The sequence below is a fragment of the Hypomesus nipponensis genome, chromosome 2 (assembly GCF_054491055.1).
Source record: "Hypomesus nipponensis isolate SF chromosome 2, ASM5449105v1, whole genome shotgun sequence".
Classification (NCBI taxonomy): Eukaryota; Metazoa; Chordata; class Actinopteri; order Osmeriformes; family Osmeridae; genus Hypomesus; species Hypomesus nipponensis.
The window spans coordinates 19,830,738-19,858,272 of record NC_140362.1 but is presented as its reverse complement, the minus strand read 5'-3'; the positions used below and the strand labels follow the sequence as shown (position 1 = coordinate 19,858,272).

Sequence of the window (27,535 nt, the reverse complement as noted above, 5' to 3'; positions counted from 1 at the left end):
CCTTGGTTTTCGCTACCACATCGCAAAAGGTCACGTAGACTCAAAAAAGCGGAAATCCGCGGAGAGAGCAGAGTTAACCTACTTGCTCGCAGATACCTGTACAACTCTCGGTGGCTGAATTTGTGCGCGAGTAATTATATCTTGCAAGTGAGATTAATATCTGCGCGTGTGAAATAATAGCCTATATAATACGCCCCCGACTTTTCGCCATGGATTTAACAATGTCGTAGCCTACACAGAGCACCATGGCTATGAGCGATATTCTTATCATACACAGTGTTCCTACAACTCCAGTTCCACTAGGGGCAGTACTAGGTTTGTCTTCCCATATCGAGATTCAGGAAGGAACGCTGACTCGAAATACAGTCTCCTACCAGGTAGGCAAAGTGCTCTTCTTGAATTAACCTATCAAAATTGGTAAATGTTTAGGGTAAGATAAGAAAAATCTACAGGGCCAGACACCAGTTCCGCTAACAAAACAAAAGGAGCTTATGTGGTCGACTGTCAGCTAATCCAGTCGGCTATTCTTCTCTTAATTTGAAAGTAAAAAACTTTACGCTTTCCTTCGAAGGGCCTACGCCGAGAGCGATGGCCGAATGTGCGTGGAATGAAGAAATGTCTGAGGGTCCTTATCTCCTTCAGGAGGACCTCACATGTCCAGTCTGTCGGGAACTTTACCGAGAGCCTGTTCTACTGTCCTGCTCACATAGTTTTTGTCAGAAATGTCTGGACCAAAGCTGGCAATCCATAACAGGTAACAAGTGCCCTGTATGCAGGAAGAGCTGCGATGGGGAACAACCTATCTCCAATCGTGCGTTAAGAGACGCTTGCGAGTCTTTTCAAAAGGAGAAAGGCTGGCGGGCACCATTCGCCAGTACAGGGGCTCAATGTAACTTGCACCGGCTCGAGTTTCAGCTGTTCTGTATTAAAGACGAGGAGCCCGTGTGTGTTGAATGTGTGACACTACATCCAACACACGAGCTTCTGCCACTCAACAAGGGGGCGCCATTCTGTAAGGTTAGATACGCTGACTCATTCTGTTTTTGGTCACCCGCTGAATTATAGTTTTACCGTTTTTTTTTGTTTTTTTTTCAACTGTATGGGCGTTGTTAAACGTGTGCTGTCTTACAGGATGAACTGGGTCTCAAAGTAACCATTTTGGAGGATAAAATTGAACATTACTTGAAGATAAGAAACAAGTTTTCCACCACAGTTGAATACATCGAGGTAACGTAGCTCCTTGGCTATGAAAATGAAGAAGTTGCAAATCCTGTTTCGCATTCCATAAATGAAATATGTTAAAGCAGGATTTCCTTCCTCAGTTAGAATACACGGTGTCTACCATATATATATATATATATATATATATATATATATATATATATATATATATATATATATATATATATATATATATATATATATATATATATGGTGTCTACACCATGTTGTGACAGTTCGTCTTGACTCTTTAACAGAGATGGCAAAAGTACACACATCCTTCACTTAAGTAGAAGTACAGATCTTGTTTGAAAAGACTAATCAAGTACTCAATGATTCAACCTTTTTTGTAACTTAAAAACACTTTTTTTTTCAACCTTTAGAAACGTTTTCGTCAATTGTTTTTATATTGTTAAAATATAAAAAAATTTACAGGAAAAGTTTTGCATCTTTCGAAAACATTTTTTCAAAAATGTTAACTTTTTGGGGGAAACCTTTTTCTCCACACACACAATGAAGGAGAGAAAGAGAACATGCCACCAAGTACTTATTAAAACTGCTTATTAAAAGTAAGGAGGCTGGCTTGAAAATGTAAGGAGTAGAAAGTACAGATATTTGTGCACAAAATGTAAGGCGTGAAAGTAAAAAGTTGTCCGAAAAATACATAGTAAAGCACTGATACCAGGAAAAAATCAATTAAAGCACATTAACAAAGTATTTGTACTTTGTTACTTCCCAGCTCTGCTCTTTAAAGGGTGTTTCTTATAGCTTGGCATGTGGTCTGTTTATTTGGTATTACCATACATGAATGAACTAAAATGAACTAAAAAGTAAATTTGCTGCTGAGCAAAATATCAACACTGCTGTCGCCATGTTCCTCCAGAGTCAGGCCCATCAAGCTGAGAAGCAGATCAAGGCTGAGTTTACCAGGCTCCACCAGGTGTTGCACGCCGAAGAAGCCGCCAGACTCAAAGCTCTGACCGACGAAGAGGAGGAGAAGACGAAAACCGTGAAGGAACATATCAACCGGCTGACCAGGGACATCGCCTCTCTCACGGAGCTGATAAAAACCGTCAAGAGGGAGATGGGGGCAGAGGACCTGCCTTTTCTGCAGGTAACATTAGCATCTGTAGTGAATAATCACTTTTAGTGATTCATTCGCTATTGACTGGAGTGTAATAACCAGTCTTGTGTTTTACATTGTTTTTTTGTTTTTTTTACAGAATTTTCAAAACCTAAAGAGAAAGTGAGTACTTTTCTGCCAAATATCTCTCTGAAAAATTGCATCCGTGATAAATCCCCTTTTATTGGATATATCTTTATCACAAACTCCCATATTGCACATTTCTGCAGAGCGCAGTGGACAGTTCCAGACCCTGAGTATCCCTCGCACATTCTGCTAGACATGGGCCAACATGTCGGCTCTCTAGGCTACAACATCTGGAACAACATGCAGACTCATGTTAAATGCTGTGAGTGTAACGTGGTAATACGGAGTGTAACGTGGTGCATCGTTCGAAACATCGGCCGAGTGTACCTCCGACGGTGGCGCGGCCACGTCTGTTACACAAGGAGTTGGGAAGACGATGTCAGCTGACTCTCTCTTTTCTGCCCTCTCGTTCAGTCCCTGTGGTGATGGATCCTAACACGGCCTCTCCGTGGCTCTCTATGTCTCCCGGCCTGGACAGCATACGGGACAGCCCAGAGCGTCAGTCTTTGCCGGACAACCCTGAGAGATTTGATCCCTGTGTCTTCGTCCTGGGTGCCCAGGGCTTTTCCTCAGGCAAGCATCGCTGGGAGGTCAACGTCGCGGACAACCCAAAGTGGATCTTGGGTGTGTGCAACGAGTCTGTGGCCCGTAAGAGGAAGTTTACCGTGTCCACGGAGCGGGGTGTCTGGACTATCGGGGTGAGCAAAGGGCTGTACAGTGCTCTGACCCCCAAACGCACGCAGCTGGTTGTGGAAAGGCGACCTGAGACGATCAGAGTTAAGCTTAACATGGATAAGGGAGAGGTGTCGTTTTGGGATGCAGTGTCAGGAAAGCACTTGTGTACTTTCACACACAAGTTCACAGAGAAGCTGTTCCCCCTGTTTGGGCCCGGGCTGCAGAGCACTCCAATGTCGGTTCTTCCTGCCAAGGTGGCTATACATACCTCATGAGGAGGTTGTCTAAATGAGAGTTCAAAAATAGGTGATTTCAGTCTACTTTAGTTATGCTCTACGTTTTTACATTGGGTGCAAAAAATTGTATGAGTGGCCTGTATGAGTGATCTTTTCTTCATACAGAAAAAAAATCATTTGCCAGGGGTTTATTTTCTAATGATACATTTGATTACCGCTTGGGTATTGTATATTTTGCTTTGATTTTTCTAATCAAGTTGTTTGTAGTGAAATAGCCTATGTAGTCTCCTGCATACATTACTATCACTTTAAATATCTATACATTCTCATAAGGCCTTTAATTGCATCTGGATATTGCAATATCTATAACATTCCCTAGATTCTGACTTTCTATTTGTCTTTTAAACTGATGGGTTGTATGGATGAATTAATAAAGTAATCTATATCTATGGAAGTATGCCAAAGAAAATATGATCGATTATGTTTACGTAATTTGATGCCATAATAAAATGCATAGATCTTCGAATATATTGGTGCACTGTTGTGATTTAATAAGCAAGCATTGGCCAGACAGTTTCTTCACGTAAAAATCGAGAACCATTGTCAAGATCTCCGCGGGAGGGCAATGCTGAGATGTGGGTAGTGATGCCCAGCACAAAGGTATACCTACTGTTATGAACCTTTTGTTTTGGCAACCACGGACTAAATGTCACTCGCAAAACAGCAAGCAGGAAGGGGGGCGATAATTTTAGATCTCCACCGTGGTCCATGTGGACGGATAAAACTGATTTTGAAATCTGACTTAGAATCCTTAGCTGAATACCATCTATTTTGAATATTATACTGCAAAACCGGCCATGTCGAATGCGTATTTGCATCTGGACGTCGAAGCTAGCTAGCTAGCTAACTGGATAGCAGCCAACCACTGTACGCGACCCCTCTGTGATGGTCGGTTTGTGCTAACACGGGCAGGGATTCCAGGCGTCGAGCTCCTCCTATGCTGCTTGAAAACCGACGCTAATTGATGGTGTGTTCAGCTGGAAAGCGAAGGAAAATGTAATATATTAGCGAACAGAGTCGAAGACACGGGGGCTGGTAAGAAACCACTGTTTAACGTTACTAACCTAGGCTAGCTATAACGGTCTTCTTGGCTAGGTTAGGGAGTGCAGACAGTGACCAGCTAGTAGCAGTAGCTAGCTAGCTATCAGCATCATCGGGCAGGCAGCAGCCCGCATCGTCTTCGTGATTTTACAAAAATACTTTGCAGAAGCACCTGTAGTGATAGCAGCAAATCAAAACTGTACACAGTAGAGTCAATCTACGTACTTTAATTACTGTTGTACTTGCGGTTTCATGACTAACGATATAGCCAGTACTGTACTGTACTGGATATGTTTATTCGACTCACACCTGGCAGAGGCAGTATTTGTACTACTGTAGATGGTCACAAATGTAGCTAGCACAGCTAGCATACAATTAATCAACAAACTAGGCTAGCTAAATAACGGCAGAAATCTGGTTGTTTAGTCGAAGGGTACTTGAGTTTTTGTGGTAGTGCCAATATATAACGTTAGAGCAAACGTGGTTTGCTGTGCTACTTTTTCTAGCTAGCTTAACATCATAATTGAGGTAGGTAGGGACCTTCAAAACAAGCCGAAATGGCTAGCCTAGCTATATAGTAAATCCAACGTAATGTTAATCGCTATCTAGTTAGTTTTGTTACACTAAAAAATGTAACAATACTTAATTCAACTGAAATTGTAGTTATTTTGCAACGCGTATGCTGCAAATTCTAAGCTACTTTAAAGATAGCTTGCTGGCTTGCTAATGACGCGTAATAAACACATCTGGTTGTGATAACGGGCTACCTAGCTGTAAAAAGAACACAGTCCTCTCCTAACATTTGTAGCTAGACATCTTGTTTTGCTAGCAGATAATCGCAATTGTTACTAGCATAGTCCATGTCATAGATCATTGATGAGGCTGGCACATTGATGACTCAAGATCTGTCGTTATTTTAGTTTGGCTTCAATTGATCATTGTTTTTTTTTTTTACAACAGAGTCCCAGTCAGTGATTGAGGTACTGGGATTGACATCTTTATCACCACCACCTCTCTCTCCCTCCTGGTGTGGATGGGGGAGAGGATGGCTTCCCACCTGCCTGTCCACCTGCTACTGCTGCTTATGGCCTGGGGCCCGGGGTGCAGGGCAGGGGACTGTAAGGGCCACAGGCAGGTGTTGAGGGGACCTCCAGGATATGTCACTGATGGACCTGGGAACTACTCTGTTAACGGAAATTGCGAGTGGCTCATCAAAGGTATTCATTTGGGGAGATTTGGATTTAATGACCATGGTAGGGACCCTGTCAACCACCTATCAGATGGTGATTGTTCAGTGATTGTTAATGCAATGGTGTCATGTATGGTGTAATTAGTTTGATTCCTGCTGAAAAGTTTGAATGCACTGCCATTTCTGTTATTTTTATTTTTTTCTCACCAAGCCCCCAGCAACAACTATCGTATTGTCCTGAACTTCACCTTCATGGAGACAGAATGCACCTACGATTACCTGTTCGTCTACGATGGAGACTCGTACCAGAGCCCCCTACTGGCCAGTCTGAGTGGCAACACCCTGCCTCAGCCCATAGAAGCCAAGTCTGGCAAGGTAACATTACTCATTTGCATGAATTCAAGGTATGAGCACTATCTCTGTACTGTCTGTGTCAAAACTACGCTTCAATGCACTTCCTCTACTCACCTGTCCTCTCATTTTCTCAGATGCTGCTTCACCTGTTCAGCGACGCTAATTACAATCTTCTGGGATTCAATGCCACCTACACGTTCTCCGTGTGCCCTGGTGCCTGCGGGGGCCAGGGGCGCTGCGACACAGCTTCCTCCCAGTGTCAGTGCCTCTCGGGCTGGGGAGGAGTGGACTGCACCACCCCTCTCTGCCCCCAGGCCTGCGTCTTGCATGGCACGTGTGACAAGGTGAGAAGGCGCAAATTGCAGACCTGGATGAATTAGCATCCGTTTTCGGCATGCCGCTAGTTCTACATTTAGTCATTTAGCAGACGCTCTTATCCAGAGAAACTTACTGTAAGTACAGGGACATTCCCCCAATGCAAGTAGGGTGAAGTGCCTTGCCCAACGTACACAACGTAATTTAGCATGGCCGGGAATCGAACCGACAACCTTACTAGCCCGATTCCCTAACCGCTGAGTCACCTGACTCCCTTAGTTGTCTCTGTGTGTCCGCACACCTAAATCTCTTTGTTTGTTCGCTCTCTGTGTCGATCTCTCTCAGAGAGGAGAGCGCTGCCTCTGCAACTCGGGTTTCCTGGGTCAGAGCTGTCAGCTCGGTCTCCGCGACGACAGCGGGGCGGGGCAGTGGTGGAACGTAAACGGGGGCGACCCGTACACGCCCGCCAGGACGGGGTCTGCCGGGGTCTACCTGTCCTCCACGGGAGCCATGTACCTGTTCGGAGGTCAGGACACGGGAGGCGTTTTCCTCATTCACCCATTCACGATTTGTCGTGTCATTCATATTTCATGCAGTCATTCACACACACCTGTTTCTGGAATAATTCACCCACTGAACATGTCTCACCGCCCATCCATTCTTTTTTTTTTTTTCAGGTTAAGTATACTATTATATAACAATGTGACTTTATTGCTCTTTTGTTTGACCTCTCATGTTCTATGCTTCAGGGTTCGACCTAAACAGAGCACTAGGGGACTTGGTGAAATACAACTTCAGCTCCAACCAGTGGGAGAACAGGTCCTATGGAAACTCTCCAGTAAGTGCCTGTCTTTTATTCCCTCCAAATTTGTTGTGTGACCTGTACTAAAATATATAGTGATTATGTTCTCCGCAAACAAGGCCTCTTCATTGACTACATTTGCTCTGATGCATTTTTCTTCCACTTACTGTATCCGGCAATTCTCTTTTGATTGCTTTGTCCTCTCTTTGGCCGTCTCATCATTTCTCCCATTGTACTTCACCCTCTCTTCCTCCCTTCCTCTCTTCCTCTCTTGTCAGGTGGCCCGTCACTCTCACACAGCGGTAGAGTGGAATGGTCAAATGGTCATCTTCGGAGGCGAGCTTGCTAGTGGCGCTCTGGCTAGTGACGTCTGGGTGTACCGGCCACTTCTGGACGACTGGAAGCAGCTCGGCCAATCGGATTCTCCTGGGGCCCCGAGACTTGCCAACCACGCGGCAGCCGTCGTGGACGATTATCTCTACGTGTTCGGAGGTACAGTACCCTGCTGAGTCGTGACCCAGCCCACGTCGTTTCACACGCGTCTCCGCAAACGACACCGTCCTGACAGTAGGACCAGTCGCGTCGCATCGGGTTGTGGGAGATTCTCCACCCCCCCCGTAAAACGTCCGCCTCCTAAAAAGCGCCGACTCACCCCGGTGCCCCTCTCTCTCCCCAACGTGTCGCAGGGCGCACCGAGGAGGACATGTTCTCCTCCTCCCTGTATCGCTTCAGCCTGCAGGCTCCTGGGCTGTGGGAGGCGGTCCAGGCCACGGGGGGGAAGCCTCCAGCCACGGCGGGCCACTCCATGGTGTTCCACCAGCCCTCCAGGACCCTGCTGGTGTACGGGGGCCACAGGCCCACCACGGCCAGGTACACGCTCCCACACACACACACACGCTCGTGGAGGGACATGTGCTGTCAGAGCGTCCACGTGTGTGTCCTCAGACCTGCACATTTACATTTAGTCATTCAGCAGACACTCTTATCCAGAGCGACTTACAGTGAGTACAGGGACATTCCCCTCCGAGGCAAGTAGGGTGAAGTGCCTTGCCCAAGGACACAACGTCATTTGGCTCGGCCGGGAACAAACTGGTGACCTTCAGATTACGAGCCCGGTTCCCTAACCTCTCAGCCACCTGCTTACCCATCATCTGCGTGTGTGTGTGTGTGTGTGTGTGTGTGACTTTGAAAACTTTTAATGCACATCTGGTGTCTGCTGCCGTCTGAACCCCTCAATCCTTTCCTCAGGTTCAGTGTGCGGGTCAACACCACAGACGAGTTTCACGTGGAGCGGAGGTTCTGGACCTCGTTTCGCTCCCGTTTCCCGGCAACGGGGCCCAGAGAGAGGGCCTTCCACTCCGCCACGGTCATCGGCAATTACATGGTGGTCTACGGTGAGTGTAGAGCGGTTAAAGACAGCAAAACTACACCGTGCCTGAGTTAAAGGCGTGGCTTATCGGTAGAGAAAGGGGATTACTGGTCGAGGATTTTGACTGCTGATCAAGTAGTCGCAGGTTCAATTCCCTTTCTGTATGTTGCTTCGGAGAAAAGGTTCCCTAACCTTTGACCCTTGCCCTAGATGATTGGGCGACCCCCTTCTTCCTGTTTGTGGTTCAGCCTAATGACCCTGATGTCTCTCTCCCTCCCTGTTCTCAGGTGGGAACGTCCATATCCATTACCAAGAGGAGAAGTGCTACGACGAGGAGATCTTCTTCTACCACCTGGGCTGTCACCAGTGGGTGTCTTCTGGAGAGAGCCTTGTGCACAGTAAGTCCCAACGACACACACACACACACCGTCTCACACACTTTGACCAAAGCACATAGATGTGGTTTTCTCATGTCTCTCGCTCTCGCTCTCGCTCTCGCTCTCTCGCTCTCGCTCTCTCGCTCTCTCATCTCTACATATATCTCCTTGTCTCCATAGGAGGAGAGGCTGTGAGGGGGCGCTACTCCCATGTAGCTGCCGTGATGGAGGGGAGAGTGCTTCTGGTTGCCGGGGGTTACAGTGGCGTTGCCCGTGGAGACCTGGTGGCTTACAAAGTTCCGCTTTTTGTCAGCAGCGACCCAGGAGACAGGGTGAGGAGTGGGGCAGTGATAATGGAGTTATTAGAGGGCGGATTGCAGATAGAAATGGATCGAAGTCTGTGAGGCCGCAGATGGGAATCGACCAGGAAGCCGCACCAATGTACCAAAGCGAATCAGCACTTTCCTAGGCTGCAGTGTGTCCACGCTTAGTGCGGTGTGTGTGTGTGTTTGACGTCGTGTTTCCTGTGTCCAGGACGCCGTGTGTGCCGAAGCACCAGACGAGAGCATGTGCTTGAAGAACCCAGAATGCAGCTGGTGCGAGGGGCGCTGTCGGGAGTACCAACCCAATGACCCGGTAACCCCCCCCCCTCCTCCTCTTTTTGAAATGTTGAATCTATCCTTTTTCCTGTAATGCCAAGAGTACCCTGCCTTCTTTCACGGAACTGGACTGTGACTCCGAAGAGTCTAACCTTGTGTTCCTCTCCTCCCCCCCCCCCCCCCAGTGTGGCAGTACGGGCTGCCTGGGTCTGGCCCGGTTCCTGTCCGACTGCCAGTCCTGCTTGGTGTTCAGCGGAACGCCCAAGTCCCTTCCCCGCACGCCAGGAGACTTTGGCTGGTGTGTCCAGAACGAGTCCTGCCTTCCCGTGTCAGGTGAGCAGCATGGAGGGAGGAAGCAAGCAAGGAGGGGAAAAACTTACCACTGGTTGGATTGTGAGGGAATGAGACATGATTAGGGTGCGTTGGAACAAACCGAGCTCCCTCCTGACCACACCCCCAAGCTCTCTCTCCAATCAGAAACCCCCTCGCAGCCAGGTCACCTCTCTTAGCTCCGCCCAAACACACCCAAAACACAGATGCATTGCCTCGCGCTTCTTCCAAACGCAGTGATACATCTTTGTGTGGTCTCTCAGAGTGCAGTGTACTGACTCCTCCCTCTTGGTCTGGCAGAGCGCAGTGTACTGACTCCTCCCTCTTGGTCTCGCAGAGCGCAGTGTACTGACTCCTCCCTCTTGGTCTCGCAGAGCGCAGTGTACTGACTCCTCCCTCTTGGTCTCGCAGAGCGCAGTGTACTGACTCCTCCCTCTTGGTCTCGCAGAGTGCAGTGTACTGACTCCTCCCTCTTGGTCTCGCAGAGTGCAGTGTACTGACTCCTCCCTCTCGGTCTCTCAGAGCGCAGTGTACTGACTCCTCCCTCTTGGTCTGGCAGAGCGCAGTGTACTGACTCCTCCCTCTTGGTCTGGCAGAGCGCAGTGTACTGACTCCTCCCTCTTGGTCTGGCAGAGCGCAGTGTACTGACTCCTCCCTCTTGGTCTCTCAGAGCGCAGTGTACTGACTCCTCCCTCTTGGTCTGGCAGAGTGCAGTGTACTGACTCCTCCCTCTTGGTCTCGCAGAGCGCAGTGTACTGACTCTTCCCTCTCGGTCTCTCAGAGCGCAGTGCGTGCCGTGTGGACCAGATCTCCGGGGCGTACGGCTGGTGGGGAGAGCGTACCCGTTTCCTAACCTCCCTCCACCACTGTCGCACCGACAACTACGTCCCGGGACTGCACCTGCTCACCTTCCAGCACCCCCGCAACGACTCCCAGCCCGACAAGGTACGGAGTCCTCCCCTCTGCCACGCCCGCCCTTTCACCTGGATGCATTCTGTAGGACATACAACGTATCATATAGAGACACACACCCTCTACTGACTCTCACTGTCTGTTATGCTGCCCTCCGTCCCCTCCCCCCCTCCCATATCCCCTCCTCCTTCTCATCCCCCCCTCCTCCCCCCTTCTCCCCCCTCCCCCCTCCTCCTTCTCCCCCCTCCTCCTTCTCCCTCCCCCCCCCTCCTCCCCTCCTCCTCCTCAGGTGGCCATCCTCCGCAGCACCTCCATCATCCTCAGCCCCACCACGGAGATGGACGTCACCCTGCAGTTCCGGGGCTTCATCCACCCGCTGTGGGGCGCCCCCCCGCCGGCGCCCCCCCCCACCGAGACGGTCTCCATGTCGGCCCGCATCCAGAGGCTCCACTTCGAGGCTCGCATGGCCTCCGGACCCAACTCCTTACAGCTGGTGAGCGAGAGAGACACCGACAGGAGATTGGAGGAAATAGATAAAGAGCGTGAAGAGAATATAGAGAGTTACGAGTTAAAATGTGGAAGAATGTTGTTCTTTTGGGAAGGGGTGGTGTCATATTTCTGAGCTCTTCCTCTTTGTTTCTAAGTCTCTTTCCCTCCCTCTCTTCTTCTCTCTCCGTGTTCAGAAGGAGGTGGTGGGGCGCTGGGCGGCTCACCAGGAGAAGGAGACCAAGCTGCTCTCCCGCCCGGATGGCAGTCTCCTGTTCTCCAACCTGACCCGGGGGAACCACTACCTGGTCCAGGCCGAGGGCTACCTGAATAACTCCGGCTCTGGCCAGACCAGCGAGATGGCCCTCATCTGGAACAGGACTGCTCTGCCCGGGGGCAGTGTGAGTACCAGCAGAACCTGCCCTGGAGCTATTTTTGACGGATACTTTTTGATATGGAGAGATTTTTTAAAATGATTTTAATACTTTTTAACTTTTTGTAAAACTGTCATTTAAATGTATGAAAAAAAACTATTATTTACAAGAGCGGGAACCCTGTTCTATTACAATATAAGAGAACAATCGTACAGGAAATGGTTTGTAAATAAAACGGTGAGATCAGTTTTCTCTAGACTCCCTGTCTTCTTTTTTTCCCCTGTAGGAGATTTCCTTCCTGTTCCTGGAGCCGTACCGCTCGGGCTCCTGCTCGGGGTACCAGTCCTGCCTGGCCTGCCTGTCGGACCAGTCCTGCGGCTGGTGCCCCTCCCTGGCCCGCTGCCTGGCCCGCACCGGCCTGCACCTGGAGCTCTGCCCGGAGGACTCGGGGGATGGAGAGCACCACCTGCTGTTGGCGCCGCAGCACTGCACCCTGTGTGAGGAATACAGGGACTGCTCCGCCTGCACCCAGGTACACAGACCACCCCTGGCCTGCCGGTTTTTACGACTACAGAGGATTAGATAGGTCTGATACAACATTAAATAGGATATTTTTACAGCCCGTATAAGGGTGGAGATTGCCATTGGGGAGAGCAGTTATATGGATATTTTTTTTAAACCTATAAAGTGTCTTTATATGTACAATAAAGGCTATAAGGGTGTTGGTCAGGGCGACCGGTTGAACCTCTTGATGTTTGACCCCAGGACCCTTACTGTGAATGGCAAATCAACTCGAGCAAGAAGGCTGACTACCAATGCAGCCGGCGGGGGAGGCTGGAAGGTTCCATTCGAGATCCGGGGGTGTGTCCGAAAGTGTGCAACCAGTGAGTAACAATCACTCGCAGGGCTTGTTTTCAAAGCGAGTGCTATTCTCGGCAACCTAATTTCCCTCCCGACGGTTAAGAAAGGAAATGACAAACAGCAACAGATGACGTTGATGAACTTCATCCTCGTTCTCCTTGTCTCCCGCCGTCTCCACCTCGCGCAGGAGGAAGACATGCGGGGAGTGTCTGTCTAACTCCAGCCAGTGTGCCTGGTGCGAGTCGGCCCAGGCCTGCTTCTACTTTGCGGCCTACCTCACCAAGTACCCCTACGGAGAGTGCAGGGACTGGTACGACAGGTAAAACACTGTCACGGTCTCTCTACCTTGTTATACCTCAGTTAAGTCTCAGATTACTGTCAGGGTAGGGTCGTTTCTTCTGGTGAAGCGAAACAAAAAAACACTTTTCGTTAAGCATGGTATACATTTCAGATTCTTGTTTTATTTGACTCTTTTTTCTGGCACATTTACCTTTGTCTTCCTTCCCTGTCCTGTTTTCCAGTGTCCACTCTGTGCCTCAGTGTAAGCAGTGCTCTGCCCTGGCTACCTGCACCGACTGTCTGGAGACCTTCCAGTGTGGCTGGTGCGGGGACTACAACAACCCCACCATCGGCAGGTAACACACACACACACACACACACAGATCCCCCAAACACAGACGGACACACAGACACACACACAGACCCACAAACACAGACGCACACACACATCTGCGGATGTGAGGAATTGCTTTCTGGTCACGTCTAACCCTTCTGGATCCGTCTGTTTGTTTCCAGGTGCCTGAGAGGGGACTGGGCGGGTTTGGACGAAGCGTCCGTCTATAACTGCAGTGTCGCCGTGGCAGACGTGCGAGCCACAAGGTGAGAACAGAACACCGACCACATCACCACCGCTCCTCAGTCACACTCCCCAGAACACCGACCACATCACCACCGCTCATCAGTGACACTCCCCAGAACACCGACCACATCACCACCGCTCCTCAGTCACACTCCCCAGAACACCGACCACATCACCACCGCTCCTCAGTCACACTCCCCAGAACACCGACCACATCACCACCGCTCCTCAGTCACACTCCCCAGAACACCGACCACATCACCACCGCTCATCAGTGACACTCCCCAAACGACTCTCTCATGACCCCAGCCGCAGAGGCAGACGACAAAGAGGTCGTTCCTCCTCCTCTCTGTTCCATAACCTCTCCTCCCATCCCCCTCCCCTCTCCCAGCCCCGAGCCCCAGACCTCGGCCCCCCCGCGGCCCATGGAGATGGACATGGAGCTGGAGCACCTGGAGGAGGGCGACCAGGAGGCTGTGTGGTCCTACCCCACCTGCCCTGACGTGGAGGAGTGCCGGCTGGGCCTCCACAACTGCCACCCCTTTGCCACCTGCGTCAACACGCCCACCTCGTACGAGTGCCACTGCGAGAGGGGCTACACTGGAGACGGTACCCTGCACTGCAACCAGACGTGAGTCTTTCTCTCCCTGTTCCCATCTTTCGTCGTCTAATTTCATTGTCAGGCAGCTGTAGCTGTGTTTTGATGCTTTAAATGCTTTCTTAGGATGAAGTGCCTTGCCCAAGGACACACCGTCATTGGCACGGCCGGGAATCGAATAGCCCGATTCCGACTCCCCGCCTTGTTACCCGTTTCTGGGTGTCACTCTCCCTCTCACCTGTCCTACAAACCTAACCCTCTCCCCCCCATCTCCCCATCCTCCTAGATGCTATAACGAGTGCCGCGAGGGCCAGTGCAGCGGCAGCCCCAGGTTCGAGTGCGAGTGCTCCCTGGGCTGGACCTCTGACCCGGCCACGCTGGTCCTGAGCGGCGTGGAGTGTGACGTGGACTGCGGCTGTAACTTCCACAGCACCTGCATCACCGCTCCAGGCATCTGCGACCAGTGCCAGGGTAAGTGGCTCTCACAGGGTGGGCGACGGCATTGGGTGTCGTGAAGTCGAAAACCGGCTGGCGTGTTGCTCAGGACCCTTCCTTAAAGAAAAATAAATAAAAGAGCCAGCACTCCAGATCTATCCACATCGATCCCTGTTTTTGATTGGTCCATCCTCATCCCAACCCGCCCTCTATTGGTCTGCTCATTCCCACCCCGTCCCTCCCCCCTCCTCAGATTGGACCACGGGGCCCCAGTGTGAGCACTGTCGTCCGGGGAGCTTCGGCTCGGCTCTGGCCAGCGGCGGAGGCTGCGTGCCCTGCCAGTGTAACGGCCACGGGGACCCCCAGCAGGGCTACTGCCACAACCAGACGGGCCAGTGCTACTGCACACACCACACCCAGGGGGCCCACTGCGAGGCCTGCCTGCCAGGCTACTACGGAGATCCCAGGTGAGGGGAATCTCCAACGGTCTGTGTTGGCCCTCCTGTTGAAGCACTCTGAATCTGCAGTCATGCTGCGGTTACAGTCAAGCTTCTGGTTGTTGGTCGTCAACGTAATGAAGGCCACGTAATGAAGGACTGTTTTTCGCTTCGTGGGGATTTTATTCGCCATGAATGTTTGCACAAACGGGGAATTTACTTTGGCAGAGAGGTGCATACATTAAACACATAGGAATATTGAAACTTAAATATGAGGACTACCTATACAAAAGGAGCAAAGTCTAGCTAATACTAAGGGGGGTCTAGATAATACTAAGGGGAATAAAATAAAAAATAAAATATACGTAGTCATAATTTACAATCGAACCAAAAAAAAACAGATAGTGCAAGAGAACGATACAATAGTGCAAATTGCAATGTGCAGGGTGTCATTGTGCAGCTTGTGATTTAAACTCTCTCTCCCCCCCCCCCCTCCTTTCAGTGACAACGGCACCTGTTTCCGTCAGTGTCAGGGCCGCTCCGTGCTCCTGTCCTCCTCCTCCTCCCCCCCCCTGCCCGTCTCCTCCTCCCTGGGGTGGCGGGGGGGCGTGGGGGGCAGGAGCGGCCTGTCCCACTGCCTGTGGGTGCTGTCCGTGTCGGAGACCCTGACCCCCTGCCTGCCTGGCCAGCTGTGCCCCCCTGTGGCTCTCACCCTGCACCCTGACTCCCAAACGCAGTGCAGTGTGAGTACTGACCACACACACACACCATGAGTACAGGTAGGACAAGATCCTGTGGGTATTTCCATGTCTTTGTCTGACACGCTGGCTCTCGCGCGCGCAGAGCTCCTATGTCTACGTGTTTGACGGCCTGCCTCAATTCCTGGCCAACGGGGCGGTGCACTCCGACCACAACCTGATTGGTGCTTTCTGTGGGACGACCCGGACTCAGCCAACCACTGTGGAGGCCACCTCGGGTAACCTCGGCTCAGCTGAAGAACCTTCACACATTTTCATGATATATTTTGTCGGTGGCCAAGACATCACTGAATCACACTAGTGATTACAAACACGGTCGTGCCTTCTAATTCTCTACTTCCCCCGCCTATCCTCTCTCTCTCTTCATCCCCACTCTCCCTCTCTCCATCCTCTCTCTCTCTCCTCTCTCTCTCCATCCTCTCTCTCTCTCTCCTCTCTCTCTCCATCCTCTCTCTCTCTCCTCTCTCTCTCCATCCTCTCTCTCTCTCCTCTCTCTCTCCATCCTCTCTTCTCCCCCTGCAGGTGTTATCTCTGTCTACTTCGAGGCCAACGTGTCATCGGACCAGCCCCAGGGCTTCAACGCCTCTTTCTGGGTGCGTCGCTGCCGCCAGGGCCAGGAGGAGGGGGAGGAGGGGGCGCCGGTGTGCCAGGGGGTGGCCCAGTGCCGGGGGGGCCTGTGCCAGTGTCCCCATGGTTACGGAGGCCCTCACTGCGACAGGCTGCTCTGCCCCCAGGACTGTGGACTAGCAGAGGGCAGAGGGTCCTGCAACATGGTGAGAGAGACTCAAGTGTGTCTGTGTGCGTAGGTGTCTGTCTGTGTGTGTGTTCATGATATCGGCCGGGTTTCCCAGATTCGTTAAGAAGCTCTTAACGCTAAGAGCTTCTTAGGAACGTTCTAAGAGCGTTCTAGAGCGCTCTTAGAACGTTCCTAAGAAGATGTTAGCGTTAGGAGCTTCTTAACGAATCTGGGAAACCCGGCCCTTGTCTGTGTAATTGCCGTGTCCTTCCCCATCTCCTGAGCGATATTGACGACTGCGGCTGGTTGTGTTCAGTCTCTGGGAGTGTGCGTGTGTTCTGAGGGCTGGGCTGGCTCCGACTGCTCTGCTCCTGTGGACTCCAGTAGCCTGGTGTGGGAAACTCTGCTGGATACACAGCTCACGGCCGTAAGAACCTGGTCTGCACTGACCAACCTTACTTACAATCAAATTGCTAGAATTATGTTGTATTTTTATGGTTACAAATATATAAATATATTTAAAAAAAGGGGGCACCAAGACTGAAATGATTGGTTCTTGCAACAGCGTTATTCCGCCTTAGTGTGTGTTACAGTATTGTCCTTCCCCTCTCTCCACAGAACCAGGCCCACAGGTTCCTCCACAGAATGGGCCACACCCTGGTGTCTGGGCCCCAGGGGAACCTATGGATGTACGGAGGACTCTCTCTGTCTGAGGGCATCCTGGGAAACGTTTACAGGTGGGAGGAAAGCTCTGCTCTCAACCTTTCCCGCCCTCGGGGAACGGGTGTATCATGAACCATCACGTGCCGTAAGATCAACGTCTTTCCTCCAACCTGTGTCTGCGTGCTGATTGGTTGTTCAGCGTGCTGATTGGTTGTTCAGCGTGCTGATTGGTTGTTCTGCATGCTGATTGGTTGTTCAGGTACTCGGTCAACGAGCGTCGCTGGACTCAGATGTTAACCAGCTCGGTGGAGGAGAGCTCCGCCCCCAGACCTCGCTATTACCACGCCTCCGCTCTGCTGACCAATCACGAGCCTCTCACAGCCAGTCACAACATCATGCTGGTGGTGGGCGGGATCACGCAGAAGGGTGTGGCCAATGACACGTGGAGCCTGAACCTCAGCAGTCTGGTGTGGAGGCAGTACAAGGTCAGAGTTAGTTGGTTTGAACCTGCCTCTTATTGACCGTCTCCTGAAGCCAGTCTGTCTGTAACAAGGTGTGTCTCCTCCTCCCTTCTAGAGCTCGCTACAGCCCCCGGTGGCGGGCCATTCGCTGACAGTGCGTAAGGACTCGTCTGTGCTGCTCATCGGCGGTTATTCTCCAGAGAACGGCTTCAACCACCACCTGCTGGAGTTCAACCCCCACTCTGGAAACTGGTCCATCGCCCCCCACACCGGAACGCCCCCTACAGGTGAGGGTTGAACAGCCAGGCTTTCCCCTTACCTTACGGGGCATCCACACGTGCAACGCCGTGGCAGGTGGATTTAATTTCCCGCATCGCTATGCTGGTTAGCGCTCTTGGCCATGTGCAGCTAGCTCGCTTGCTGGTTGCGTTTGTAAGCTGTTAGCATTCAGTGTTTCTGCAAGTTATCTCTTCTCAGTGTGAGAAATACAAGGTGTGGTGTTCTCCTAGTCTGACATTAACCTCTCCCTCTCCCCCCTCTCCCTCCCCCCCCTCTCTCCTCCTCTCCTCCTCTCCCTCCCCCCTCTCTCCTCCTCTCCTCTCCCCCCTCCCCCCTCTCCTCCTCCCCCAGGCCTGTACGGCCACTCGGCGGTGTACCACGAGCTGACTGACGCCGTGTACGTGTTCGGAGGCTACCGCTTCAACGTGGAGACCGTGGAGCCCTCAGGGGAACTGTACAGTCTGTACTACCCCAACCTCACCTGGTCCCTGCTGGTCCCCTCACAGGGCAGTAAGGTAGGTGACCTCACACACACACACAGCTTCACCTGGTCTTCCCTGTACTGAATGAAACATCTCTAAACCTTTCCTCATAATCACTCATAAACCATCTGAGCTCATGTCCTCTCTCTCTCTCTCCCCAGCCCATGTTCCGTTACTTCCACACGGCGGCCCTGATAAAAGACACCATGGTGGTAGTGGGCGGGAGGACCGAGAACGAGGACTACAGCAACTCTGTGTCCCTCTACCAGATCAACTGTAACACCTGGATACAGCCTGGTAACTGGTCCAGACTACTGTCAATCACTCTGCATATCCTTTGAGCCAATCCATGAGGTTCACTTTCATACCTTGTTAATTTCTCTCTCTCTCTCTCTCTCTCTCTCTCTCTCTCTCTCTCTCTCTCTCTCTCTCTCTCTCTCTCTCTCTCTCTCTCTCTCTCTCTCTCTCTCTCTCTCTCTCTCTCTCTCTCTCTCTCTCTCTCTCTCTCTCTCTCTCTCTCTCTCTCTCTCTCTCTCTCTCTCTCACTTCCTCTCTCTCTTGCTCTCTCTCTTGCTCTCTCTCTTGCTCTCTCTCTCTCTCTCTCACTTCCTCTCTCTCTTGCTCTCTCTCTTGCTCTCTCTCCCCATCCCTTCCCCTCTTTCTTGCTCTCTCTCTCTCTCTCTACCCCTCTCTCTTGCTCTCTCTCTCCCCATCCCTTCCCCTCGCTCCCTCTCTGTCCCCCTCTCTTTCCTCCGGCAGCATCGGCGGTGGGAGAGCCGATCAACCGCTCTGTGTCCCTGGCCATGGCGGCGTGGGACGAGCGCCTGTTCCTCTCGGGGGGGTTCAACGGGGTGACGCTGGGGCGCCTCCTCACCCTGACCGTGCCCTCGGAGCCGTGCGCCCTGCTGCTGACCCCCGAGGCCTGCAACTCCACCACGGGCAGCTGCGTGTGGTGCCGGGGCAGCTGCACGTCCGCCGATGTGGCCGAGAGGTACGGCGGCCAGGCGGCCTGAACACCCACACACACCCTGCTGGGAGTTGGAGCAGGGCTTTCAGCCAGATAAGCCTTGGGGAGGGGGGTGTTATGTGTGGAAACGTTGGCTTTCGTTGATCTCTCTCCTCTGGCTCCTCCCCCCCCCCTGTCTCAGGACCGGCTGTGCCATTGGCCAGTCGTCCTGCTCCCCCACGCCCCGCCTCCATGACCAGTGTCGCAGGCTGAAGACCTGCAGCGAGTGTCTGGCCAGGCACCCCCGAATCCTCTCCAGCCACTCCCAGGTAACACACACACACACGTCGGCACATATAGGTTGTTGGTTCGATTCCCGGCCGTGCCAAAATGATGTTGTGTCCTTGGGCAAGGCACTTCACCCTACTTGCCTCGGGGGGGGAATGTCCCTGTACTTACTGTAAGTCGCTCTGGATAAGAGTGTCTGCTAAATGACTAAATGTAATATACCAGGCACACATCTGAAATGGCATGCATTCAGAATTGTTGAGAAGGTCTCTCTGTCATGTGTGTAATAGGTACATACCATTGTTGCTAGTATGAAATGGAACACGTTTTGGACTTCAGTGTGTGCATTAAACCGGGCGCACTGGTTTTTATAGATCCGTTTCCATTTACCAGCATCTACACCGGGGGGGGGGGGGGGGGGAGGTGCCGGAATAGCCAGAAAAGCCTGCTTGTGTGCATGATAATCGTAAGAAGAAGAATAACAATTGTATTTATGAAGCATGTTTTCGTACAGAGATTGCTGCTCAAAGTGGCGTACATAGTAATCCAGTCAAATCCAAGCCAAAACAGATCAATAATAACATAGAAGAAAAAAATGAACAAAAGCACATGAAAGATGAGACAAGCAATGACTATGGATAATCAAAACATTAGCAGTGTAAAAGAAGTGAAAGGCAGAGCAGGCAAATTGAAAGCAAGTTTAAGTGAGTGTTGGAGCTAGAAGCCGACTCGAAGCTTCTCTCACGGTTTCGGAATCATTCAAGAGAAGCAGTGGAGAATCGAAGGGTCCTCACTAGGCACATGATCCTGAATGCAGTCACCGAAATATTTTGGCGCTAAGCCTTTGTACCTGTTCAAAAACCAGAGGGAGAACCTTAAAATCGAAATACTAAAACGCACAGGCAGCTAGTCTAATGTCAGTGTCATGTGCTGTCTCTTTCTAATACCCTTGCAGCTTGAGTGGACTTGTGTCTCCACACGACACACAGCGATGCACCACTGTCTGTCATCAGCACGATACCAGGTGTAGGATGGGCAGTTTGGTATCTGCTGATCTGATACCCGCTTCTGACCCACGCCCCTCTTTCTCCTCCCCCTGTCTTCCACAGCTGGCCCCGCCCTGCAAGTGGTGCACCAACTGTCCGGAGGGCGCCTGCATCAGCAGCTCCGTCAGCTGCACGTCGGAGCACGACTGCAGGATCAACCAGCGGGAGATCTTCCTGTCCAGCAACTGCACGGAGACCAGCTGCGACGCCTCCGACTGCCCCAAGTGCACCGCCTCCGGGAAGTGCATGTGGACGCGCCAGTTCAAACGCACGGGTGAGGGGGGGGGGTGAGGGGGTGGGGGGGGTGAGGGTGGGGGGGGGGGGTTGAGAGAGGCTGGACCACCGCCTTGGATTCTATGTCAGGGCGTGTGTGTTCTTTCCTTACACCTTCTGTGTCACATCCCCTCCCCCCTCCCCCTCCAGGAGAGACCAGGCGCATCCTGAGCGTGAACCCCACCTACGACTGGACGTGCTTCAGCTACGCCCTCCTCAACGTGTCCCCCATGCAGGTGGAGTCGTCCCCGCCCCTGCCCTGCCCCACCCCCTGCGACCAGCTCCGCAACTGCACCCTCTGCCTCAACTCCAACGGCTCCGACGGCGGCTGGCAGCACTGCGTGTGGAGCATGGCCCTGCAGCAGGTAATGCCACCCCCCTCCCCCCCCTCTACACGGGCCCCAGCCCAGACCAATCGCATTTGATCAGGATGGTCACATGGTGGTCACATGGTCTCTTCTCTTCCTCCCAGTGCATGAGTCCGTCCTACGTGCCGCTGCGCTGCGAGGCCGGCCAGTGCGGACGCCTGCTGTCCAGAGGGGACTCCTGCTCGCCCCAGTGCGCCCAGCTCTCCCAGTGTTCCCAGTGCATCGCCAGGCCCCAGTGTGGCTGGTGCGCTGCCCGGGGAGCCAATGGGGTGGGCCGCTGCCAGCAGGGAGGGCTGGATGGTGAGTGTGGGCGAGGACGGCCCAGTACCGCCAGGAACAAAATGAACACCTTTTATTTTTTTTACAACTAATTACTTCTAAAATGAGATGCTTTTGGAGAACACTGGGCCTTGAATCACACAGAGGCATAGAACAGTACAGGAACCCGGGATAACCCAAGAAGCGTTGAAAGGGGAACGCCCTCAAAGTATCATGTCTTTCCCCCCCCCCCCCTGCCCCTCCTAGGTGTGAGCGAGGGGGTGTGTCCCCAGAGGAACAGCAGCTGGTCCTTCCTGTTCTGCCCCGAGGAGGACGAGTGCGCCAACGGCCACCACGACTGCAACAGCACCCAGGACTGCCACAACCTGCCTCAGGGCTACCACTGCACCTGCAAGCACGGCTACCTCCTCAGCAGGTACACACACACACCTCTTTACCTTCACCACGTGTTTTGCTCCATGACTTCGACCACATTTTCTCTCTCTTATCTCTTTTCTCTCTCCTGGTTCCCTCGATCTCTCTTTCCATCCCCCCTTTTTCCTCCCTCCCTCCCTCCCTCACCACTTCCCCTTCCACCCCCCTGTCTGGTTGCAGTGTGTCGGGCCAGTGTGAGCCGGTGTGCGCGCAGGGCTGTGTGAACGGCTCGTGCGTGTCTCCGGGGGTGTGTCAGTGTCACTTTGGCTTCGTGGGGGAGAACTGCTCCTCTCAGTGCCGCTGCAACAAGCACAGCAACTGTGCCAACGTGTCCCGGCCAGACGTGTGCTTGGAATGCCACAACAACACCATGGTAACGTGTCGGAATGAGCCCAGTGCACACATACTCACTCTCTCTCTCTCGCTCTCTCGCTCTCTCTCTCTCTCTCTCTCTCTCTCTCTCTCTCTCTCTCTCTCTCTCTCTCTCTCTCTCCAGGTCGCTCTCTTTTTGTCTGGCTTTTTGTTTAAGAGTGCAACTCAGAGTTACGCTGTTATTCCAAGATTACCATCCCCTCACACACACACACACACACATAAGTAACAGAAAACATTTTCTAGCAGATTCATTTCCTTACTGCGTGTCTGTGAAGTGGCCCTGTAATCTATGACAAGGTTGTCCTTTCTCAAGTTGTATGCGCTGACGGCCCCTGTTTTGCTGTGTCCCCCCCCTCACCCCCCAGGGCCCCCACTGTGAGAAGTGCAAACCTCTGTACGTGGGCTCGGCCCTGGGCGGGGGAACATGTCGCTCCTGCAGGGAGTTCTGCCGGGGGAACAGTGCTGTGTGTCTGTCCCAGGACCAGCACAGGAAGGCGCTGGAGAACCCCCACAACCACCCGCTCGACCCTGACAGAGTAAGCACGCTGTCCGACACGTCTACGCCTTGCCCTGGGTGCTGCAGAACATGTGTAAAGAACGCGTGTAAAGAACGCGTGTAAAGAACGCGTGTAAAGAACGCGTGTAAAGAACGCGTGTAAAGAACGCGTGTAAAGAACGCGTGTAAAGAACACGTGTACAGAACACGTGTAACACTTGGAGGAGGCGTGTCTTGTTGTCTTTTTTTCTTTTCGGCTCCTCTCGACTGTCTCGCACCTTCAACAAGCCGTCCGAAACGCTGCGTGTGGGTCGTGTACGACACTTTGCTGCTTGTTCTCATGCCCCGCCCCCTTCCGTGTTCCTCCCCTCCCAGATCTTGCAGTGGGTGTCGGAGGGCCCTACGGAGGACAGCGCAGTCTGTGTGAGCTGTCAGAACAACAGCGTGGGGGACAAGTGTGAGAGCTGTCTCAGCGGCTTCTTCCTGCTTCAGGGGAAGTGCGACAAGTGAGTTCCTCACTTGGCAGAACCAAGCCGGCGTTCATCTGAATATATGTCAATATATATATATATATATATATATATATTCCCCATCTGTCATTAGATCTAGGGGCCTAGTTTTGGTTGTTGTCCCAATATAAAACCCCCTAGAGTGTTTAGTTTTGGTTGGTTATGAATGAATCTGAAAGGTGTCATGTCCCCCCATGCCTGCAGGTGTCAGTGTAACGGCCACGCGGACACGTGTAATGAGAACGACGGCACAGGCTGCCCCTGCCAGAACAACACAGAGACGGCAGCCTGCCTCAGCAACTCACAGAGCGACAAGAAAGACTGCTACCGACTCCAGGTATGGGAGGGAAAATCACGTGTACCTGACTTTAAACTGAACGTAGCTGTGAGTGCAAGGGCGATTCTAGGATCAGACCTTTAGGGGTGCTCAGCCCTAAGTGAGAATGTGACACGACATGGGCTCAGATGGCTGAGCGGTTAGGGACTTGGGCTATTAATCAGAAGGTTGCCGGTTCGATTCTCGGCTGTGCAAGATGACATTGTGCCCTTGAGCAAGGCACTTCACCCTACTTGCCTCGGGGAAATGTCCCTGTACTTACTGTAAGTCGCTCTGGATAAGAGCTTCTGCTAAATGACAAAAGGAATACAATGCCTTCCAAAAGTGCTAAACCCCCTTGCTAATAAATCACTAATTTCACTGGATAACAATTCATTGTTTTTTAAATATATTATTATGCCAAATATTGAATGAATGAAAAAACTAGGGATGTCCCTTTCTTCATGAACTACCAGCATCAAATGATAATAAACCATAATCATTTATATTTTTTTATTATTATTACTTTAGGAGTGCTGAGATTAAATGTAGGGCTGCTTGAGCACTCCTAAAAAGGGTCTAAAATTGCCACTGTGTGAGCGTATCCTCTTCTGCTCCTTATTTAAGCTCTGCCCGCCTTTTCTTGATTGCTCCCTCTGTCTCTCTCCTCTGTCGATCTCTCTCTCTTCCTCTCTCTCTCCCTGTCTCTCTCCTCTGTCGATCTCTCTCCCTCTCTCTCTCTCTCTGTCTCTCTCCTCTGTCGATCTTTCTCTCTCCCTCTCTCTCTCTGTCACTCTCCTCTGTCGATCTCTCCCTCTCTGGCTCCTCCCAGTGCGCCAAGTGTAAAGAAACCTTCAACGGCACGCCCGTGAACGGCCGCCAGTGCTACCGGCAGCTCAACGTGGACAGCGACGCCTGCTTCGACCCCACCTCCCAGACCAGCTGCTTCCACGACCCCACCATCCGCAACCTGCCCCGCGGGCGCACCGTCTACTTCTCGGCCCAGCCCAAGTTCACCAACGTGGACATACGGGTCACCATCGACGTCACCTTCGGCGAGGTGGAGGTCTACGTGTCCAACTCCCACGACACCTTCATCGTGGAGGTGGACCGGCAGACGGGCGTGCACGTCATCAAGATCGAGGACGAGACGGCGGGCCGAGGAGGGGCGGCCGGAGGGAGAGACTCGCCCCCTTCCCCCATGAAGGTCTACGCCAACTCCTCGTCCGTCCTGGGGGGGCCCATCCTGCCCAGCAACCCCCTGCAGCTCCAGGCCAAGGGCCCGGAGCGCGTGGTGAGGGAGGAGCGAGCCGAGGGCCTCATCTCTTACATCACGGTGTGGAAGCCCCAGACGGTGCTGATCGTGCGCGGCGTCCGCGACCGCGTGGTCGTCACCTTCCCCCACGAGGTGCACTCGCTCAAGTCCAGCCGCTTCTACGTGGCCCTGCGGGGGGTGGGAACGGACGAGAGGCAGGGCGAGTCCCAGGGGCTGCTGTTCCTCCGGCAGGACCAGGCCCACATCGACCTGTTTGTCTTCTTCTCCGTCTTCTTCTCCTGCTTCTTCCTCTTCCTGTCGGTCTGCGTCCTCCTCTGGAAGGTCAAGCAGTTCCTGGACTTCCGCCGCGAGCAGAGACGCCACATCCAGGAGATGACCAAGATGGCGTCGCGACCCTTCGCCAAGCTCACCGTTTACCTGGAGCCCGACGAGCCCCAGCTCATCTACCTGCCCTCCACGGGGGGCGGAGGGGTTGGGGGCAGCACCGTGTCCCTGGCCCACGCCCGCACCGGCAAGCTGGGGGGGGTGGTGGTTGGCCAGAGGGGCAGGACGGGAGTGGTCTCCTACAAAAACGACCCGGCCTCCGGCCCCGTCGCCCACCACCACCACCACCTCACTGTGGGCGGGGGGGGCAACAGCGGGCAGCACCTGCCCCTGCACTACCTGAACACCCACCACTACGCCCCCACCACCACCAGCACCCCTGCCTCCCACCACCACCACCACCCGTCCTCCCACAGCGGCTACCAGCACTTCTGCCGCTCAGACCCCTTCCTCTCCCAGCTCATGGGCTTCTCCTACTCCACCTTCAAAGTGGGGCCCATCACCCTGGAGCCCACAGACGACGGCATGGCCGGCGTTGCCACGGTGCTCATCCAGTTGCCGGGGGGCATCCTGGCACCCAACCGCGCCTGCCTAGGCTCCGCCCTCGTCACCCTGCGCCAGAACCTTCAGGAATATTGCGGCCACGGCAACGGAGGGGGGCACCCTGGGACTAGTGGGGGACGCAAGGGCCTGCTGGGGCATCAGCACCTCACCACTATGGCTATGTAGAGGGAGAAGAGGGAGGGTTTGGTGAGATGTACAGTAGGTAGAAAAGAGATTCATTATGTGAGGGATCAACAACAACAAAAACCCTCACGGTCAATAAAAGCATCCAATAAGAAGTAATGTATAAAGATCCAATGGAACGTTTCCCTGTAAATACTCTGTATATTTACTGAGTGTCTTTTTTTCTTGGAATATATATTGCTGTATTCCAATGCTTCACATGTCCTAGCCAGCTGCATAGAATGCACTACAACAGCTATACGTATACGTTCACTATGGAGGTTTTGAATGCAGTCACTGATCCAGGCTCACACAGAGACTTGAGCTGGATGCCTGAATGACTCCCGCTTGCATTGGAACCAACGTGCTTTAAACCCAAAAATGACAATCGAAATTGGCCTTTTGATTGAATTAGAGAGGCGGGGCTGGGACCAGTTCACTTGAATGTGCAAAATGCGATTGTTGTTGGTTTTAAGATAGAAGACATAAAAAAAAGAGTGACATGAATAGTAATTTAATGAGTCAGGCTTTAAAGCTTGACATCAATGTTGTTCCTCCTGAGTATATTTTGTCATATTCTTTCACATGCCCTGTTTATTGTTGATGTGCACATCTACACTCATCTGCCTTCAATTCTTGCCTTGTTTGTGAGTCATCATGCTTACATTTAAACACTACAGTTTTGTATGATGTCGTGCAGCTTAAAGAGGACCTAACACAAATGACATATTTGACAAAATTCACTAACATGAGGGTTAAGTGGGTTCGGTTTCCAATTGAGGATTAACTTTCTATGATATCAGCATCTAATCTAATTTATAAATAGAAAATACATGCACACAACTGACTGCTTTTTTACTATGGAACTCCTGCAGTGATGAAGGATGTAGATATGGCCTATGACACCTGTTTCATCCTTGAAGTTTTGGACTTCATCCTCTTGGTAAGAAATGTATGAATGAGGCTGGAGCGTGTTGGTTTCCAGGGGGTTGTGCTTTTGGATTGGCTGTGGAGATGGAAATCAGCTGTTGAAAAATTCTAATTTGAAAATGGTTTTGTAGATGTTTTCAACATTTTGTGAAGAAAAAGGGATAAAAACAAGTGAAAAGTTGGGTCCTCCTGGTGAGAGATGTGTGACTGAGGTCGTGAAATCTAATGTGATGAATTGGGAAAGCATATCAGTATTGTTTATTAAGGAGTCTGTTACTTTTTTACTTTACATTTTTTTTTTTTTTTTCTGTCTTTTTTTTTTTGTTGCACTACGTGGATACAAACAGATTTCCCAAACATGTGGATCACTAAAAGGATCCCTTCAGTGAAAGGGTTGACTTTAGTTATCATGAAAACAATTTATAGTGAAATTACTTTTGGGAAAGATTGAATTATGGTGTTACTAGAAATAGAAAGTCATTACACGTTGGTTTGTCATTGTTGCTTGTGCATGTAGCAGTCCTGAGTATTATGGTCCAGTTCAATCGATATTGTCACGCTATTTATAACAGTCCTCCTTTCCAGTCACAAGCATTTGTGTATTATGGTTACCTGATTTCTTTGTTAAAATGTTAACATAATTTCTCATGTTTTTATACATTATTTTCATTGCTCTGCTGTTGTAGTTTTTTTTTTTAAAGAAGGGAACAATGCTGTACAGAAGATGGTTATGTTGCCCCAATCTGTCCTAGTGAAGAGTAGGCGACAATAAAATCTGTGAAAATCTGTATTATTATTTTTTCTCTGCCTCTTTGATTACATGTCTTTAATTCTCTCCTAGTTCTTAGAC

The 27,535-nt window shown here is 51.7% G+C and overlaps 2 protein-coding genes across 2 annotated transcripts; both read left to right on the top strand.

Annotated features, from left to right (window-relative positions):
* The first annotated feature begins 237 nt into the window (after window positions 1–237).
* trim35-28 (tripartite motif containing 35-28) lies at window positions 238–3,870 on the top strand. Its single transcript, XM_084667699.1, has 7 exons — window positions 238–377; window positions 572–1,017; window positions 1,132–1,227; window positions 2,105–2,335; window positions 2,445–2,467; window positions 2,575–2,693; window positions 2,846–3,870. The coding sequence occupies exons 2-7, from the start codon at window positions 589–591 to the stop codon at window positions 3,379–3,381; spliced, it is 1,434 nt and encodes a 477-aa protein (XP_084523825.1). The 5' UTR covers window positions 238–377; window positions 572–588; the 3' UTR covers window positions 3,382–3,870.
* Window positions 3,871–3,990: 120 nt separating this feature from the next.
* megf8 (multiple EGF-like-domains 8) lies at window positions 3,991–27,481 on the top strand. Its single transcript, XM_084667671.1, has 44 exons — window positions 3,991–4,437; window positions 5,404–5,660; window positions 5,844–6,007; window positions 6,121–6,330; window positions 6,647–6,827; window positions 7,051–7,139; window positions 7,382–7,595; window positions 7,790–7,973; window positions 8,352–8,497; window positions 8,760–8,870; window positions 9,030–9,181; window positions 9,384–9,485; window positions 9,634–9,781; window positions 10,560–10,723; window positions 10,980–11,183; window positions 11,374–11,577; window positions 11,837–12,082; window positions 12,316–12,434; window positions 12,599–12,730; window positions 12,933–13,046; window positions 13,207–13,290; window positions 13,662–13,901; window positions 14,155–14,339; window positions 14,557–14,770; window positions 15,243–15,483; window positions 15,584–15,716; window positions 16,021–16,271; window positions 16,551–16,661; window positions 16,853–16,971; window positions 17,157–17,382; window positions 17,474–17,645; window positions 17,989–18,152; window positions 18,281–18,416; window positions 18,879–19,110; window positions 19,268–19,394; window positions 20,463–20,673; window positions 20,823–21,037; window positions 21,145–21,340; window positions 21,566–21,734; window positions 21,914–22,106; window positions 22,474–22,644; window positions 22,980–23,110; window positions 23,318–23,450; window positions 24,262–27,481. The coding sequence occupies exons 2-44, from the start codon at window positions 5,477–5,479 to the stop codon at window positions 25,756–25,758; spliced, it is 8,619 nt and encodes a 2,872-aa protein (XP_084523797.1). The 5' UTR covers window positions 3,991–4,437; window positions 5,404–5,476; the 3' UTR covers window positions 25,759–27,481.
* Window positions 27,482–27,535: the final 54 nt, after the last annotated feature.

What these genes read in the sequence shown, in the direction of transcription:
- trim35-28 (XM_084667699.1), top strand. Translation starts at nt 589, where the DNA reads ATGGCCGAATGTGCGTGGAATGAAGAAATGTCTGAGGGTCCTTATCTC. An exon ending in CCACAGTTGAATACATCGAG is followed by an intron (nt 1,228 to 2,104) that starts GTAACGTAGCTC and finishes ATGTTCCTCCAG; the next exon opens with AGTCAGGCCCATCAAGCTGA. An exon ending in TTTCAAAACCTAAAGAGAAA is followed by an intron (nt 2,468 to 2,574) that starts GTGAGTACTTTT and finishes ACATTTCTGCAG; the next exon opens with AGCGCAGTGGACAGTTCCAG.
- megf8 (XM_084667671.1), top strand. Translation starts at nt 5,477, where the DNA reads ATGGGGGAGAGGATGGCTTCCCACCTGCCTGTCCACCTGCTACTGCTG. An exon ending in TAGAAGCCAAGTCTGGCAAG is followed by an intron (nt 6,008 to 6,120) that starts GTAACATTACTC and finishes TCATTTTCTCAG; the next exon opens with ATGCTGCTTCACCTGTTCAG. An exon ending in TGGATACACAGCTCACGGCC is followed by an intron (nt 16,662 to 16,852) that starts GTAAGAACCTGG and finishes CTCTCTCCACAG; the next exon opens with AACCAGGCCCACAGGTTCCT.